At 45.8% G+C, this 17,707-nt stretch overlaps 1 protein-coding gene across 1 annotated transcript in view; it reads left to right on the forward strand.

The window, feature by feature from the left end:
* The window catches only part of LOC144763009 (sodium-coupled monocarboxylate transporter 1-like), a 797,300-nt gene that overhangs the window by 318,999 nt on the left and 460,594 nt on the right, over window positions 1–17,707 (forward strand). Inside the window, exon 5 of the mRNA XM_078648324.1 lies at window positions 4,743–4,897. Coding sequence (XP_078504450.1) covers window positions 4,743–4,897 — 155 coding nt within the window. The remainder of the gene's footprint in view (window positions 1–4,742; window positions 4,898–17,707) is intronic.

Below are 17,707 nucleotides of genomic sequence, written 5' to 3' on the forward strand. Positions count from 1 at the left end.
GAGCCCTGAGGCACCCCACATTCTAGAGTCCCCACCTCAGAGATTTCATCCCCAAGTTGTATCCTTTGGGTCCTTCCCAAAAGGAAGGATTGCAACCACCTGAGCGCCAAGCCTTTGATCCCAAAGTCACTCAGTCTCTCCAGAAGCAGGGCATGGCTGACGGTATCGAACGCCGCTGAAAGGTCTAATAAAATCAGGGCGCTCGGTTTCTTACCGTCAGCCAAGCCTCTCAATTCATCAAGCACCGAGAGCATCACCAACTCGGTGCTGTGATGGGCTCGAAAACCTGCCAGTCGTTCATGAAGTAGATGGTGATCCTCCAAATACATGGACAGAGATTTTAATACATGTTGTTCCAGTATTTTTGAGATATCCGTAGTGTTTGCAACTGGGTCACCCATGACACTGCAACAGGCAACGTTATCTACACACACAGGTAGTTTGAGGTAGTATGGTCGATGGTTCGGGATTCCCCGTACCCCATCACAGTGCACCACAGTCAGCGACGGTGCATGAAGGACTAGATCAGGACGCATCTATCTCGCGAGTGGCGAGTCATGTGTATCCCCATCGTCACTGTCATCCCCAGCTTCAAACGTTCCCATCATGGCAAACCAATCCAGCGAGATCTGAGTTTTCCGGAGACCTCTGTGTTCCTCTCGCTGCAGTGCTGCGCCTTCTGCCTTACCCCACCGTATTACCTCTGCATTTCATAATTCAGGGTTGGGAGGTTTGGGTGACTTCCACCGCATCGTGATGGCACGCTTCGCTATTAACAGGGTCAAGTCTGTAAAGCGTGACGTCACGGTTCTAGTGCGTGTTGGTGGTCCCAGCCCTAACAGTGTATGTGCTAGTGTAGGTGACCGGGACAGAATACCAGCCCTCTCAAGCGAGTCATGGACCGTGGTCCAGTAATACCCCAACTTAGGGCATTGCCATAGCATGTGTATTAGTGATGCGTCGTCAGCGTCACATCGGGGGCAGTTTCTATTCGTGTCAGGGAACATCACGTGTATGCGGTGTGGGGTCAGGTAGGCTCTATGTAGCAACATCAATTGTATAAACTTGAACTTGGGGTTCCTAGCTACCTTTTTGGGAAACTGAAGGATACGCTCCCACTCTTTGTCCCGCAGAGGCCTACCGATATCTTCATCCCATGCCGCCCGGAGTGGCGACAGTGTGAGTGCCCTCCCCATTTTGATGCTAGCAGTGAGCCATTTGGTCAGATGGCCGCCTGTGCCCATGAGGTAGTGCATTGTTATTAGAGGGTTTGTAACAGGTTCTTGGCCCTCAGGTGACCACTTGTGTGTTATATAATGGCGAAGGCCAGCATGTAGAAGGAATGAGCCCCTGGGAACGCCATATGTGGCTCTAAAGTCCTCAAAGGATAATAGGTGCCCTTCTGCAAACAGGTCACCCACGTGAGACACTCCTGCGTCGTGCCAGGGCACCAGTGTGTTTGTCGTAAGTGCTCCCGAGCCCAGCGGGATACCCAAGAGTGGGATCGTGGGGGCATAAGACGTCTTGGGGGACGTGTATTTCAATGCCTTCCGCCAGTATGTTATCGCCAGCCTGAGGAGTGGCGGGCGCCTCTCGGTAAATCCGAGCTGGGTAAAGGTAATGTGTGTACTCTCCCTTTTGCATGGTCATCCTCCGACACATTGATCTCATGAAGATTGCGACCCGCCACCCAGTAGGCCAGCCACTGTAGCTGACACGCATAGTTGTAAGCCCTAAAGTCCGGTAGGCCCATTCCACCGGAGTCGGAGGGGAGCTGCAGCTTGGCGAGGCCTATGCGTCTGCGGCCGTGTCCCCATATAAGTTCAGTGAGTAGTGTGTCAAGGGTCTTAAATATCGCTGCTGGGATCAAGAACGGCAGATTGGTGAAGTGGTAGATGAGACGGGGAGCATCACCATCACAGAGATTGCCGCTCTGCCGGCTATTGAGAGGGGCAGTGTTAGCCAGAATTGAGTTTGCGATTTCAGAGTTCTGATGGCCCTCCCAAGGTTGCCGGCTATCATCATGTCAGCCTCCCTGTAGATGTGCATCCCGAGGTATCGGAAAGTGGTTTCCGCCATCTGGAATTCGTGAGGGGCGAAGGGTAGGGGGGCTGAGGCCCGCTTTCCATGCGTGCTATTGCTTTCTACTTCCCTACCGACCTGTCCCCCAACTAGACTGCAATTGGGAACCAGTCCATTGGTATATAATTTGTGATGCTTTTATAAGATCAATATTTTGTGAATCACACATCCAGATATTACAGTATTTGGGCACAATGACATCAAAATACAGCTGTTACTACTAGTGCTCCCAGCGGTGGCCCTTAAGTCACAGCGTTCCCGAAACCCCTCGCCACCTTCCCCCTTCGCAGGCGCTGTCCATCTTGAATTCCTCAGATAGTCACTAGGTCCACGCTGCCTGCCATACGTCAGCGGGAAAAGTGACAGCTTATCACCAACCATGGGCCTGATCAGGAAGATGGCTTCTTTAAAATAATTCACCTTGAAGGGGGATGAGCTATGGAAGGGCGAAGAGAGTGACATTTATGAGGCTGGACAATATGGATGTAAAGGAGGGAATAGTGATGGGTGGAGGGCATGTCAAGGACAAGGTGCCTGTGAGTGGGGCATAGAGAATCATCACTGCAGCATTTTGTCACGCAGTGCAGTGTAGCAAGTCATCTTACTGTGGAGCAGCAGCCGGTGCAGGTAAGTGCAGTGGGGTGGGGCGGATGTTGAGAGACGATGGAATAGGATTTATTTATTTAATTTTCCCTATTCCGTGGTCTTTCGACATCACCCCCGCCCTACCATGCTTATCTACACCGGCTGCTGCTGTTACTGTGCTGAATAATAACAGCATCAGCCCCGTGCCTGAGGTGCATCATCAGAGCTGTGTGAATAATAACTGCGTCAGCCCCGTGCGTGAGGTGCATCATCAGAGCTGTGTGAATAATAACAGCTGTGAGCCCATGCCTGAGGTGCATCATCAGAGCTGTGTGAATAATAACAGCTGTGAGCCCCGTGCTGAGATCCATCATCAGAGCTGTGTGAATAATAACTGCGTCAGCCCTGTTCCTGAGGTGCATCATAAGAGCTGTGTGAATAATAACAGGTGTGAGCCCCGTGCCTGAGGTGCATCATCAGAGCTGTGTGAATAATAACTGCCGGCAGCCCCGTGCTGAGGAGCCTCATCAGAGCTGTGTGAATAATAACTGCGTCAGCCCCGTGCTGAGGTGCATCATCAAAGCTGTGTGAATAATAACTGCGTCAGCCTCGTGCTGAGGTGCATCATCAGAGCTGTGTGAATAATAACAGCTGTGAGCCCGTGCCTGAGATGCATCATCAGAGCTGTGTGAATAATAACTGCGTCAGCCCCGTGCGTGAGGTGCATCATCAGAGCTGTGTGAATAATAACAGCTGTGAGCCCGTACCTAAGGTGCATCGTCAGAGCAGTGTGAATAATAACAGCGTCAGCCCCGTGCTGAGGTGCATCATCAGAGCTGTGTGAATAATAACTGCGTCAGCCCTGTGCTGAGGTGCATCATCAGAGCTGTGTGAATAATAACTGCGTCAGCCTCGTGCTGAGGTGCATCATCAGAGCTGTGTGAATAATAACAGCTGTGAGCCCGTGCCTGAGATGCATCATCAGAGCTGTGTGAATAATAACTGCGTCAGCCCCGTGCGTGAGGTGCATCATCAGAGCTGTGTGAATAATAACAGCTGTGAGCCCATGCCTGAGGTGCATCATCAGAGCTGTGTGAATAATAACAGCTGTGAGCCCCGTGCTGAGGTCCATCATCAGAGCTGTGTGAATAATACCTGTGTCAGCCCTGTGCCTGAGGTGCATCATAAGAGCTGTGTGAATAATAACAGGTGCGAGCCCCGTGCCTGAGGTGCATCATCAGAGCTGTGTGAATAATAACTGCGTCAGCCCCGTGCTGAGGTGCATCATCAGAGCTGTGTGAATAATAACTGCGTCAGCCCCGTGCTGAGGTGCATCATCAGAGCTGTGTGAATAATAACTGCGTCAGCCTCGTGCTGAGGTGCATCATCAGAGCTGTGTGAATAATAACAGCTGTGAGCCCGTGCCTGAGATGCATCATCAGATCTGTGTGAATAATAACTGCGTCAGCCCCGTGCGTGAGGTGCATCATCAGAGCTGTGTGAATAATAACAGCTGTGAGCCCGTACCTAAGGTGCATCATCAGAGCTGTGTGAATAATAACAGCGTCAGCCCTGTGCCTGAGGTCCATCATCAGAGCTGTGTGAATAATAACTGCGTCAGCCTTGTGCCTGAGGTGCATCATCAGAGCTGTATGAATAATAACAGCTGTGAGCACCTGCCTGAGATGCATCATAAGAGCTGTAACTGCGTCAGCCCGTGCCTGAGGTGCATCATCAGAGCTGTGTGAATAATAACTGCATCAGCCCTGTGCGTGAGGTGCATCATCAGAGCTGTGTGAATAATAACAGCTGTGAGCAACAGCATACTCTTGCACACACTCTCACTGCTCACTAATTCAAAGTTTGCTAAACATTTTATGCAACGCATTGTCATACACAATGCCAATAGCTCAAACTTTAATGCTGCGAGACCTATTGCATTGTAAATGCTTGTTTATTTTTGGAAGTAGTCATATTTCATAAGTTGCCCAGATGGTTTCACTTTTATCTTTCATGGCTTTTGCTTTAGATGCGAAAATTCGTGTTGCGTAATAGCTGCAATTTATTTCCAACAGGGGGGTCTAAATGCAGTAATCTGGACTGACGTGTTCCAAATAGGATTTTTGATTGCTGGATTTGCAGCTATCATTGCAAGGACTGTGACTATTAAAGGTGGCATTGGCCCTATTTTAGATGATTCCTATAAAGGAGGAAGATTAATCTTCTGGGAGTAAGTTTTGTTTCTTGGTTCATGTTTTGATGTATTAACCCTTAACATTTTATGGTGCCTATGAAAATCTATCCATGTACATATTTGTATTAATACTCAGTGGAAATTCTACCTATATTACTGAAAATATTAAGCACATTCCATCATAGTGGCAAAAATGGGCAACTTCTACATGCATGTTTAAAAAAATGTTTTTTAATTGAATTCAAGGCATTATTAATGAACAGAGGAACCTTGTGCGCAAGGAGTACCCACCTTCCATATATGGACCTCTCACTGTGTGATGGTCACCTATACAAGGAAGTTTCCCTGTTTTTTCTCTGGCTTCACTTCACCTATGTCCTGGTTCACGCCCCTGAATGTCCCCAGCCCTGTGTGCTTTGACAACTACCCCATTTCCTTCCATCAAGGTTGACATGCAGCATTCAGGAGGCATACAGTCACATGTCAGCTTCCGTGTCTCATCCAAAAGAGAATGTGCTGTAGTGTAGTTCCTATTTCCCTGAAGGGTTCTGCGCATTGGAATAACATACACTATAGGCTTGGCATAGGACTGAGGTCAATATGCCCCTATCGTGTATATTAAACTTAATTACTGTGTACCAGCTAGCTCAGAGGCCACTAGAAACTTCTTTAAGACAACCACATAACATAAAACCCTGATACCTCAGGATTGTGGAAACAATATACTACTTTTCATTCAGTCACTCATCTCAGAGAAGTACATAGAAGAAACAGTCGGGTGTGTTTACAATAAAATGTATTGCAGTTGTTATTCTAGTACTGGTTATATGTGCTGCGACAACTGTGAGACAGTAGCAGAGAAATATGGCCAGCAGTGCAGTTAAATAAAAAGGCATTGTATAGTCCTACCATTTTGCAACAGTAATGAACACATACATGAAATACAAAATGCATTAAGATAAAGCCTATACCCCTATGATGCCTAACTAGATGTACCTAGCATGTGTGTAGGTCTTAGAGAGTCAAGAATACCCCTAGGATTTAGTCTAACCCCAATTTCCTTAGTGGTACTTCATCCTGATCTCGAGCTGGACACCCCAGGTTGCAGCATCTTAGGTCAGAGTGTTTGCATGAAAGTCTCAGTCTCCTCTGGTTTGCTTGGGCAAAGGGAGGTATAATTATACCTGATAGGTGCCTTGGAATGTTAGTATTGAGGTAAAGTCGGTCAGAGGAAGACATCAGGAATAAACCCTTAGGGAATAGTGGTTCATGAATATTTAAAGAGTTCTTAGAGAAATCAATAATCCTGTGCTAGGGAAAATCCCAAGAGCTTAAGGATCTGTTTCTAAGAATTTGTTGTGACGTAGGTTAGTCACTGTTGGACATGGAGATGATGTATTTAGGATGGACCATCTTCTACACCCAGAGCACACGTCAGATAAGGGACAGACTCTGTTGCTCATTATTGTGAATGGAGGGCTTTAAGTGGGTGAAAGGGGCTGCCTGTCTTTGTGGCACGAAGGATTTTTGCCTCTGAAACGGCAAACCTATGTTATGGCCTCAATCCAGCACATAACAGTGCCTGGTTAAGAATATGGTCATGCATGTCAAGCTAAAAGTCAGTCATGCCACTCGTTCAAAGAAGGGGATTCTTGCTTTTAACTTTGAAACGCTATTGCTAATTTTGCCAACCCCAAACATTGCCATATTATATGTTAATCGAAATTAGATTTGCACTGATACCCATCTGGCCTCTTCCCGAGCACCATATCCTCAGGCGCCACAGGCATAGGGAACCTCAATATCACTTTTTTCTGGTACGATCTCGACCCAAAGGTATCAGAGCATTTTACAAGAGCACCAGTTGCGTTACTGATGGACACATTCATTTTTTTAGGCACTGGGAGATTAAGTGATTTGCCCAGAATCACAGGTTGTTGAGTGTCTCTGCTGAGACTCCAACCTGGTTCCCCAGCTTCGAGGTCGACCGCTCTAGCCATTAGACCACATCCTCTACCCCTTTCAGTGCTGTTGCTCTATCTCCCCGGAAGGTTTTTTTATTAGCGGCTTGCTCACTAAATATGGGTGGAATATTCCCACCCTGCTACATCCCCTTCAACACTGGCTGTGTGGTGCAAGTGACAGAGTCTCATAAGTGAGTAGTGCCATCCATAAACAAGCATTTGCAATGCAACAGGTCGAGCATTAGTTAGAGTTAGAGGTTTTGGCATTGTTTATATCTTGCTGGATGTTTTTATTGTTTTGTGTACTGAATGTGTTAGCTAACTATTGTTGTGTATGTATCTGTGGAGTAAGTATGTGTATTACACCTTTCGCATTGAATATTTGCTGGTGTAATATTATATGTAGCATCAGCTAGGGTAGCAATAATGTGTATTTGTAGTTGTATTCTGGTATTATTTGTAGATAGTGTTGTGTTGTAAAATTGGTATCTGTTTGTGTTAATTAGTATGTAGTGTAGTATATGTTTTTAAGCAATGTAAGCATAAGGGTTGCATAAATATGTCCAGTACAAATGTTGTGTTTTTATAATTTTTTTATTAGACATACATATTTGCTGCAATCAAGTAAATATTTGTAAATAGTTTCTGAATTATTTTAGAGACAGTTTTTTATTATTAGCTGTACATTACATTTGATCAATAATTTCTGTGATACATCCACGGAGAGACACACACACAGAGACACAGACCAGAAAGACAGAGACTGAGACAGAGAAATACAGATACAGTGAGGCATAGAGACAGAGAGATACATAGACAGAAAGATAAAGAGACAGAAACACATACACAGAAAAGAACACATGCAGATAGAGACACACACACAAAGACAGAGATGTGCACACATAGACAGAATTGCACACACAGAGACAGAGGTGTATGCATACAGAGAGACGTAAACACAGAGACATAGACACACAGAGAGACAGAGACACACAGACAGAGACACACACACAGACTGAGACACACAGAGACATACAGAGACACACAGATACAAACACACAGACAGATACACAGAGACATAAACAGTGACACATAGGATAGAGACACATAGACAGAGACATATAGACAGAGAGAGACTGACACAGAGACAGAGATAGAGACACAGAGACAGAGACACACAGATACAAACACACAGACAGATACACAGAGACATAAACAGTGACACATAGGATAGAGACACATAGACAGAGACATATAGACAGAGAGAGACAGACACAGAGACAGAGATAATGACACAGAGACAGAGATACACAGAAAGAGACATACAGGCAAAGACACAGAAACAGACAGAGACAGATACACACATAGAGAGAGACAGACGTGTGTGTATGTTGAGTTTTATTTTCTGATGAGCAGTTGGGTACAGGTGCTTTCAGTCGGCTATGGTGAGGTGTCTGTCAGATTTCACTTGGGATTTTTGCATGCATACACAGACAAAAACACACATTCTCATCTCAGTTTTGAAAGCCCTAAAATTCTTTGGTAATTGTACAAAAAATGATTTTTAGTCCTCCTTCTGACCCGCAACCTCTCTCTTTCCACTGCCCCTTATACCCCTCTTTGAGCCCTGCCTATCATGTAATATATTTTAACATTATATGCCAGCGTGATTATGGGGCAATCTGAAACTCACCCCCTCCCCTTAATCTTACTGATCAAGCTACGCTTCTGTCAATGAAGGCTAATAACTGTTTCACACAAACATAACCAAGCGAGAATTACTACTCTGAGGCAGAGCTAAAGGGCGTTCTATATACATTTCAGGGAATTTGTTACAAAAGGTCTGTAAAACAAAAAATCTGCTTTTGACCAGACCAAAAACATGATACTCATGGCGCCTTGTTGTTTAGTCCACTGGAAGATAGTGGTGATGGAGCAGAGATCGAGATGCAAAGTTGTACTAGCGGCCACTCTTTCCTCTATCAGAGGCAGCAAGCCATTCAAGTGGTGCATACTAGGATTTGGTGCATGGCTTTAGGTTGTGCAGCAGGTGAGGGGGCACGGGTCCCAGAGGTTCTCACCGAGCTCTACTCTTTCGCATATTTCACCGGCCATACAGTTCCTTTCTTGCATGAAGGCCTCTTACTAGGTTACCACATTAGGCCTGCGGAATACAAGATGTGGAGCAGGTATTTAAGTGTGATGAAAAAAATGGGGAGTCTCTCAAAGGGGCGTAGCCAATGGAATTAAAGGCGCAGTTTAAAAACCCCTAAACTAAAAATCTGTGCTTAGCATAATGTGCCGCTGGACTGATATTATGCTGTTTCGGTCATTGCTTGGAGCTATCAAGATACAACAAGTGAAATTACACATATAACACACCAGGACACTATTGGTGGCACTGCTGCAGAGTTAATATTCTTTTCACCCTTAGGGCAAAAATTAAGAGCCCCATAGGGACCCGTCTCGGCACCTGCTCTTTAAAACTGCCGGTGCTGAGCCCTGGAAGGACCCGGCACACATAAAGCCCTGGTGTAGAGTATATCCACAGCTCTGGTGTGACGACATGGGGTTCCATATGCATTCTGGAAGTTGTAGCCTTGGCTCACTGAAACTGGACTTTAAAATGAAGGATTAGCAATAGAAATCAAGGTACTAACAGTCGGTCTCTCTGATGACAAGGAGCATCTGATAACCAGGGTCAGTCTGTGACACAAAATAGGCCTGGGCACCAGAATAAATGTGGCCATTAGTGAATTACTGAAAAAAGGGACACATTTTTGAAAATTGGGGCTGTTTTGAACTTGTAAAGACCCACAGTATTTGTATGATGCAAAGTATGGAATTGTGCATGGATGTTGCAGGCAATGGTTGCTTACATATTTTGGAAATTGTGGGGGCTCAAACAGATTCACAGATACAGGCACTGGAGGTAATGCAGGTTTTATTGTTTTAAGGATGCGCCTCCTCTGAATTACTCTCCGGTAGTAGGGTAGGGGGAAGTCGGACTCTGTCTCCGCGAGGGATGGTCGGTCCTTGCGTCTCTCGGCTCCGATTCCTCTCCTTTCCCGGGGACTTCTGGGACCGGTAGTCCGGTAGACAGCCGTGGTGTCTTCCGATTCGGGGCCGTGGTATATTTAAAGAAAGAGATGTAGGACAGCCGTTAGTCCTGGTGTTGAGGTACACAACGTTTTAGGGAAGGGAGTGAGGATCACACGTGCACAGTCAAACCCCGGTGGATAGTGGTGTCTGTTCGGTGAATAGGGGGGGGGGGATTTGTGCAGAGGAAAGCCGTGTGAGATTTTTATGGAGGTTTAGCCCATCTACGTCCCACCCAGCCCGCAAAGCGTGACCGTACCTGCGAGAGCCACACTTCCCTTGAAGTGTGGCTGGGCGAAGCGCCTTCTTGTTGGCCTCCTGGCTTGTCGCTGCAGTCGTCTGCTCCCTCTCTTGGCGTGCCTCCTGTTGCCTCTTCCTCCTCGAGGTGGCGTATTCCTGCGGCGTCTCCTCTAGCTGCTCCAGGCTCTCCACCGGTTGTCTTCTCCTTCACTTCTCCCGTATTCCAGTCCGTTCCGTCGCTCTCCTCGTCTCTCCAACTAACTACTCCGCCTCCACCTCCGGGTGATTAACACACCTGTGTGTGTTCAACGCTGGGTTTTACTACGGACTCATGGGCGTGGCTTGACTCGAGTTATGCCCAGTTAAAGAAACAGTGTTCGTCCTGGAAGCCAGTCTCGGGTCTGTGGGGGATGAGATCGTCTTCTTTCCAGTTTTCCGGTTGCTGTGAGGAAAAGGGTGAAAGCAATAGTATTTTGTACAAGTTCGAGTGGTTCTGTCGCAAAGGGTCCTCCGGGTCCCCCTCGTCACAGAAATCAACAGTAAAAACCTGCCCAGTAAACCATAAAACAGGCCCACAAACAATCAAAATGTGGCCCACTCACTGGCCAGTCATACCAGCCCATTAGGCATTGCCTGAATACCATATAGGCAAATCCAACCCTTCTTGAAACCCAACGCATGGCTTGGCATTCCACTTTCTTTTCCAATGTTGAAAATTTAGTGCTAACGCCGTGAAGTTGGAGGGGGTGAACCCCCGCCCCCACCCCCCCAATTTCCAGCACCTACAAACACGCCCAGCATGGATGGCCACCTCACACCATGTTATCGCCCACACATTTTCAAGTCTTGGACTTTCATGTGAACGCAATGTATTTTGGGTGCTCACATCTGGATTGCTTCCACTGACCTAATTAGATTAACATTTCTTATAGCAAAAATGTGTGAGTGGTGACATGCGGCAAGTTGGCCATCCTGGCAGAGACTGTGTTGGTTAAAAAGTGAGGCTTGATTAAAGTATCATGCGTAATACAGGGCCATTAGGCAGCTGCTTTAAATCTCACCTTCTGTGGAGCCAGCCTTGGCGCTATGGCCCTTGGCGCTATGACCCTTTATGGTATCTGTTAAATGTTCAAGTCTAATGAGCAACATGTCCAGCTAGCTCTGTCATTTGAACTTCCAGACCTACACATCCCCGGGCACAAAAATACTGGCCTGCCATATTCAGTGGATCTACACACAAACCTGATATTATCTAGGAAACAAAAGCACTGTGCAAAGGGCCAGTCCCCCACTTTCCCTAGTCGTCAGTCCAACTCTCTTCACAAAACCCTCACAAGAATGTCCCCGCCAGCCCTCCCTCAACCTCATTGACGTCAAAGTACTTTGGGACAGATTTACAAGCCCCGTACGCCACATTTGCGCTACCATTGCATCACTTTTGTGACGCAGCAGAGGCACAAAGCCAGTGCCATGCTGCGGGGTATTTACAACGTGACGCATCTAGGGAGATGTGTCACATTGTAAAGCCCTGCGCCACATGTAGGCGCTCCGGCAGGGGGGGCGTTCCGGCACAGGAACGCCTCGAAAAAGGCTGAGTGAAATCTACAAGATTTCACTCAGTCACTTCTGCGGCCATGCTTAAGCAGGACTAAGGATTGACGCAGCATGTTAGGCATAGGGGCACCCTGAGCCTTGCTGGAGCTGCGTCGCACTTGCGACGTGACTCCAGCAATGTGCCGCCTTTCCGCCAGGGGATGCGACACGCATCAGCCCATCCGTGCGCTGCGGTGCGCTGCATTGTAAATGCGGCGCATCAGTGGTGGCGCACGGGTGGTTTGGCGTGTCGCAACTGTTCTGGCGCATCCCTGCTGATTAGCAGATATGCACCAGAAGTTGTAAATCTACCCTTTTGTTTAGGGGTTAAAATGTACAATGGTGCTCTGTAAAAAAAAAGTTGGATTTTTTAGTAAAACGATGAGTTAACACAAAAATTTAAAAAAACTCGTATCGCCCATCACTAAGTGTCCCGTGTGAATTGATAGTCTTACAGATCTCTGCCACAGGCGCCCAGCCCACCGAGCTACCTTTCCTGCAGCCAGTTGTTCCCTTTCTGTGATACTGTAACAGCACAGGGTAAACGACTGCACCCGGCCTGACATCACGTCAACCGGTGACAGGACTTCCCAAGCTATAAAGAGTCCCAGGGCTCCGCGCAATCTAATTGCGAGTTTCCTGTGGAGATTATTCCGGGCCTGAGTTCAAGGCGGCTTCCTGTAGGTAAGTACATACAGGCACATAACCTGCATGAAAGGCCCAGCCCCTGCGCCTGTTTTAATCAGGTGTCTGGGGCAGTGCGGCCCGCACAGCTGTTCGACAACTGCCAATCTGGGCCGGGACCGGGCAGGGGAAGGCGACGGCCCCAAGCAGCTACTGTATGCCTGCACTCCAACAGCCCCTCCCCCACCGTCCCTAGCACCTCAGGACAAGGTGATCTCTTAGCAGATTTAGAAACACCTAGAGGTGACATTGTGTGATGCAAAAACGGGAATATCCTTAAATAAATAAACAACTAAGGGCTAGATGTAGGTAATCCGAAAATACCGATTCTAAAATACCGAATTTTACCGATTCGGTATTTCAGAATCGGTATTTGGGATGTAGATAATGATTCCGTAAAAAAATACCGAATCGGTAAGATTCGGTATTTACCGAATCGGTAATTACTGATTCGGTATTTGCCATTCATTCCTATGGGCCTGGAGGCCCATAGGAATGAATGTCAATTACCGAATCGGTAGATACCGATTCGGTAAATACCGAAAAAGTCAAGGGTGGCAGGGTGTCACTTTGACACCCTGTTGCACCCCTGATTAGTGCTTGTGTGCCATGTGACAGACATACATGCCCTTAGGGCATGTATGTCTGCCACATGGCACAGGTGTACATGCACAGATTTGCATATACACAGGTATTCGTTATTTACCACCAACTAATAGTTGGTGGTAAATAACGAATCCTTAAAGCCCTGTGGCACTGTTTACAGTGCCACCTACATCTCAAAATACAAATTCGGTAATTTTACCGAATCGGTAAATTTACTGAATCGGTAAAATTACCAATTCGGTAAAATTACAGAATCTGTATTTTGAGATGCCCTACATCTCAGTATCCAAATACCGTTCGGAAATGGCAGAAAATCGGTATTTTCGGCCGTTACCGACCGGTATTTGGATACCTACATTTGGCCCTAAGTGTGATAACGCGTAGCTCCAGGGTGGATAAAACACCGCTTGTTGTAGGGCGGTCTGTATCTTCAGAGTCAGAAGTTCAAACCCTGCCAGCCCCCTTGAAGGTGGGGAGGGCGAGGGCCAGTAGTGTATCCAAATTTTAAATTCACCAGGGGGTTTGGGCAACTTCACAATGTCACATTTTGTTTCCTCCTGCAAAACTTACGTTGTTGAGGTATTTTTGCACGTTTTTTAAACAAGTATGTAAAACTGGCTACGTTTTAAATGAAACAAGACATCAGCGGTTCTTTCATTTAGTAGCTTCCCTGGGAAATGGATCCAAAAAAACACAATCCCGCGCGCCAGAGCAAGACATGTGGTTTTAATTATCGCGCCCGTGTCTGGGCATGATAATTGAAACCACATGGCGGCCGGTGCGCGTAATAGACATGAATAGGCAGTGGGCGGAGCAATGCGCCCGCCTTTGGCCAATTGCATGCAGTCTTTCATAAAAAGACCCACGCAAAGGCCAATAGCATGCCCCAAGAGGAAAAGCACATGCTCGTGCCTGTGCGATTCCTAACTTAGTTTCTGAAACTCCCTACAAAATGTCTTGCGCTGCTTACTGCAATGCTAGGCGCAAGACCTAAAAAGTGTATAGTGGGCTTCCAGACTCCTAATACATACAAAGCTTTTGTTCATGATCTTTGTCAAGATCTCCCATTCCTGGTTTATGATCGTTCTACTCCATTTTTTCAGTCGAGCCTGCTCTATGTGAAGGCCCCTTGGACTCACTCCAGACTTTTTCAAAAAATTTCAGTGTGGTTTTTCAGCTTCCACACATTCTATTGGCCTTTGCGTGTGGCTTTCAAAAATAAAAGCGCACAATTGGTCAAAGGCAGGTGCATGCCCCACCTTTTTTCTAAAGGTTCCCTCCCACGGCATTTGGGTCTCGGGAGCAATCAGTGGCGCGCATTGTGCCAGCTGCATTCCTCCCTTATCGTGACTCATGCTACTAATTAAACACTGCGCGGTCACTTTCCTTTTCGCGGCCGCGCTTGTTTAATGCTTCATTCGTATCATCTTCTAATTACAAGCCTCCTGTTCCTAACAAATGTCAGTTTCTACAATTTTATCTGAAACCTTTCCTTTACATACTGCTCCATTCAAGGTGCTCCTGTTACAATTAAAATGTTTGCCACTGCTACAAAGAATTCTACCATGCTCTGGACCTCGGTCAGCAGCAAATCAAATGGAACAATAAATAACAGTCGAGTTTCCTTTCCAGATCCATTAGTGCCAGAAGGGCACTGCGTACAAAGTGCTGACTTACCCCTTTACGATATTGTGCATTCTAAGACTTGTAGTATATGTTCAATGCCACAACTTGATATACCCAGCACTGCAGTCACGAAGGTATATGTCAAACCTACATAAAACATTGCAGCCCCTGGGACGGCGTGATTACATGCAAAGTTATAAACTTGGGTACACTTCAGTGGACACTCATACTTCCTAAAAGTGTGTGATGCAACAGCCTTACATCAGCCACTTTAGCACCTTAAGACTCCATCTTCAAACAGAGCCTTCCTGGCAGTGTAAGCACGAGTGTGTGTCACTCAGACAGACACACTCGTGCAGACACCAGCCCGTGTACTTTAGTTTTGATGATGCTGCCTTCAGCGCACAGGTTCATTGAGAGACTCGGGCAGGCTGCGCCCAATAAGGGCAGATGCTATAGAGCAGCTTCCTGTGGTGTCTCCCCCTCCATCACCAGGGTGCACCTTGGATCCCCCGGCTGGTGGGTGTGCCTGGCACATGAGCACTAGCCGAGCCCCCACTCACCGACTGGCAACAGGGGGACGTGTCCTGCAACTCGTGCAGAGCTCGGACAGCAACGCTGAAAGGTGCACACCTGGAAAACCACTTTCTAGAGAGCTGGGCCAAGGACTCGCGAAAATAAGACAGAAAATTCACATTCATATTAAGACATGGTGAAGCCATCAAACACAGCGCTCACAGCTTCAGTGAGCTGCATCGTGGCACTTTGGATGGCTTGTGGGGAGCGAGGTGGTAATGTGATGCAGTCTTCAACCATTTAATGCCAACGCTGCTGTGCAGACAGCATTCCTTCTTGTTTTTAGAGGCATGCAGCAAATCGGGCACAGGAAACACAACCTGAACCAGGCAAAACAAGTAACAACACACACAGAAAACGTTCAACTACTATGTTTGCGGTAGGTAATACCAAGCCAAGGTTAAAGACATTAACAAAGCCACTAGCTGTGACTACACACTTATAAGGTCCCAAAGGCGAGAACTTTTGGCTATGCCAAAGCTTGTTCTCCCACTTATTGATATGGGTTCATGTAGATGTGGGCAGTAAGTTCATGAGGAGAGTGTAAATTGTGATTTTTTATCTCAAGGCTGAAACACATATGGGATCATGGCATTGAAGGGGGTCTTTTTCCTTTGTGACTACACTTTTATTATGTTTGAAAGCCTTATTGAAGAACAATCATAATAATCAGAGACATCAGCAAAAAACAATAAAGAGGCATAAGAGAGTTCCGAAAGTTAACAATGCTAATGTCAACAATTGAGAAATCAAAAAAAGCATTTTATAAGGATTTTGAGGATAGGGGAAGAGGGGGAGGAGAAAGAAAAGGGGATCCGCAACAGATAAATATTGAAAAAGAATTACGGCAAACAGGCAAATGATGCAAATAAACCATACAAAATAAGCAGAGTAAAAAGATAATATAACAGATTAACCAGCAAAAGGTAACAACTAAGTAAATGGAATGAGAGAGTACAAGTCTTTCAAGGGTGTTTAAAGTTCTCTGATCTGACATGAAATGGATTCCTTAAAGCAAGTCGATCAAGGTATGTGGTAAGGGGTAACCAGTAAAGTTCAGTATTACGTAATGGTTTACAGGAAGAAGCAAAAGCGACATCAAGTCTATGAAAATGACACAGTGTTCCACCAACCCTGTATTGAAATGTTTGTAAGGGATTTCCAGTTGGAAGAAATATGTTGAAATGCAAGGGACAGCATGGGATCGAAAAGACCGTGTGACTGTACAGGAAGAGCTAAGGTGTCAGAAAGGCTACCCAAGAAGAGAATAGTGATTGAAAATGGAGCAGAAATATTGAAAATGTGGGAAAGATATGACCAAATTTGTACCCAAAAGCAGAAACAGCAGGGCAGAGGAAGAGTAGATGTAGAAGATCAGCATTTAAAGAACCACAAGTCCAACATTTAGAGTCAGAAGAAGGAATGAAACGGGATAAAGCTAAAGGAGAAAGGTAAAGCCTGTGATACAGATAGAAGAAAGACTGAGTTAAAGAAGCAGAGCGAGAGACTTTTAAAGATCTGGACCAAATCTTATCCCAGATAGCAACAGACCAAGTACAATCGAGATCCACCTCCCAAGCAAGTTCCAGTTTGGTTTTGGCACGATCTGGGGTAGGAGAGGAAAAAAATGTATAAATAAGAGAGGCTTTAGGGAAGGTAGAGAGAATTACAAGAAGAGGAGAAGCTTGCGAAGTTAATGAAGCTGAGGAAGGAAGAGAGCAATAACGATCCAGAATGAGGGCCATAAGAGTAGTAAACTTCTGCAGAAAAGAATGAGGACAATGGAATAAACGTTGAAATTGAGGAAAGGAACATGGAGATAGACCATCAAAAAGTTGGTTAACCCATATGATGCCTTTTAGTCTCCAAGATAACCAACAAATGGGTCTATTTTTCAAAAAGATAAGTGAATTATACCAAATGGGGGTATTTAAGAACGATTCACGCGTGATGACAGTAGGAAGACACAAATGGTTTAAAAGAGAGAAAGTAAATTTAAATAAGGAAAATTAGGGATCAGGGGATTTGGTTGAGAATCGCAGTACTTCGTCAAAAGAGAAGGGTAACAATAAAGTTTCTTCAATGAGGAGCCAGAGAGGTATAAAACGGGAAGGATTTGATGAAAGCCAATGTGATGCCTGATGTAGAGAAAAGGATTTATGATATAGACGAAAATCCAGAAATTTAACTCCACCATTAGACTTAGAATTCCGAAGGGCTGTAAGAGATATTCTAGATTTTTTATTTTTCCAAATAAATTTTGAGAGGGCAGAATCAATGCGTTTGAAATAAATGTTAGGAATATGAACTGATAACATGGAAAAAACATAAATCAGAATAAGGTTAATTGAGTCTAATCGACCCCACCAAGAAAGAAAAAGAGGATTCCAGGAGGAAAACCATTTATCAATGTGGGACAAAACTGCAGACATATTTAATTTAATTGAAGTAGAGATGG

Source organism: Lissotriton helveticus, chromosome 1_1, assembly GCF_964261635.1.
Source record: "Lissotriton helveticus chromosome 1_1, aLisHel1.1, whole genome shotgun sequence".
Lineage (NCBI taxonomy): Eukaryota > Metazoa > Chordata > Amphibia > Caudata > Salamandridae > Lissotriton > Lissotriton helveticus.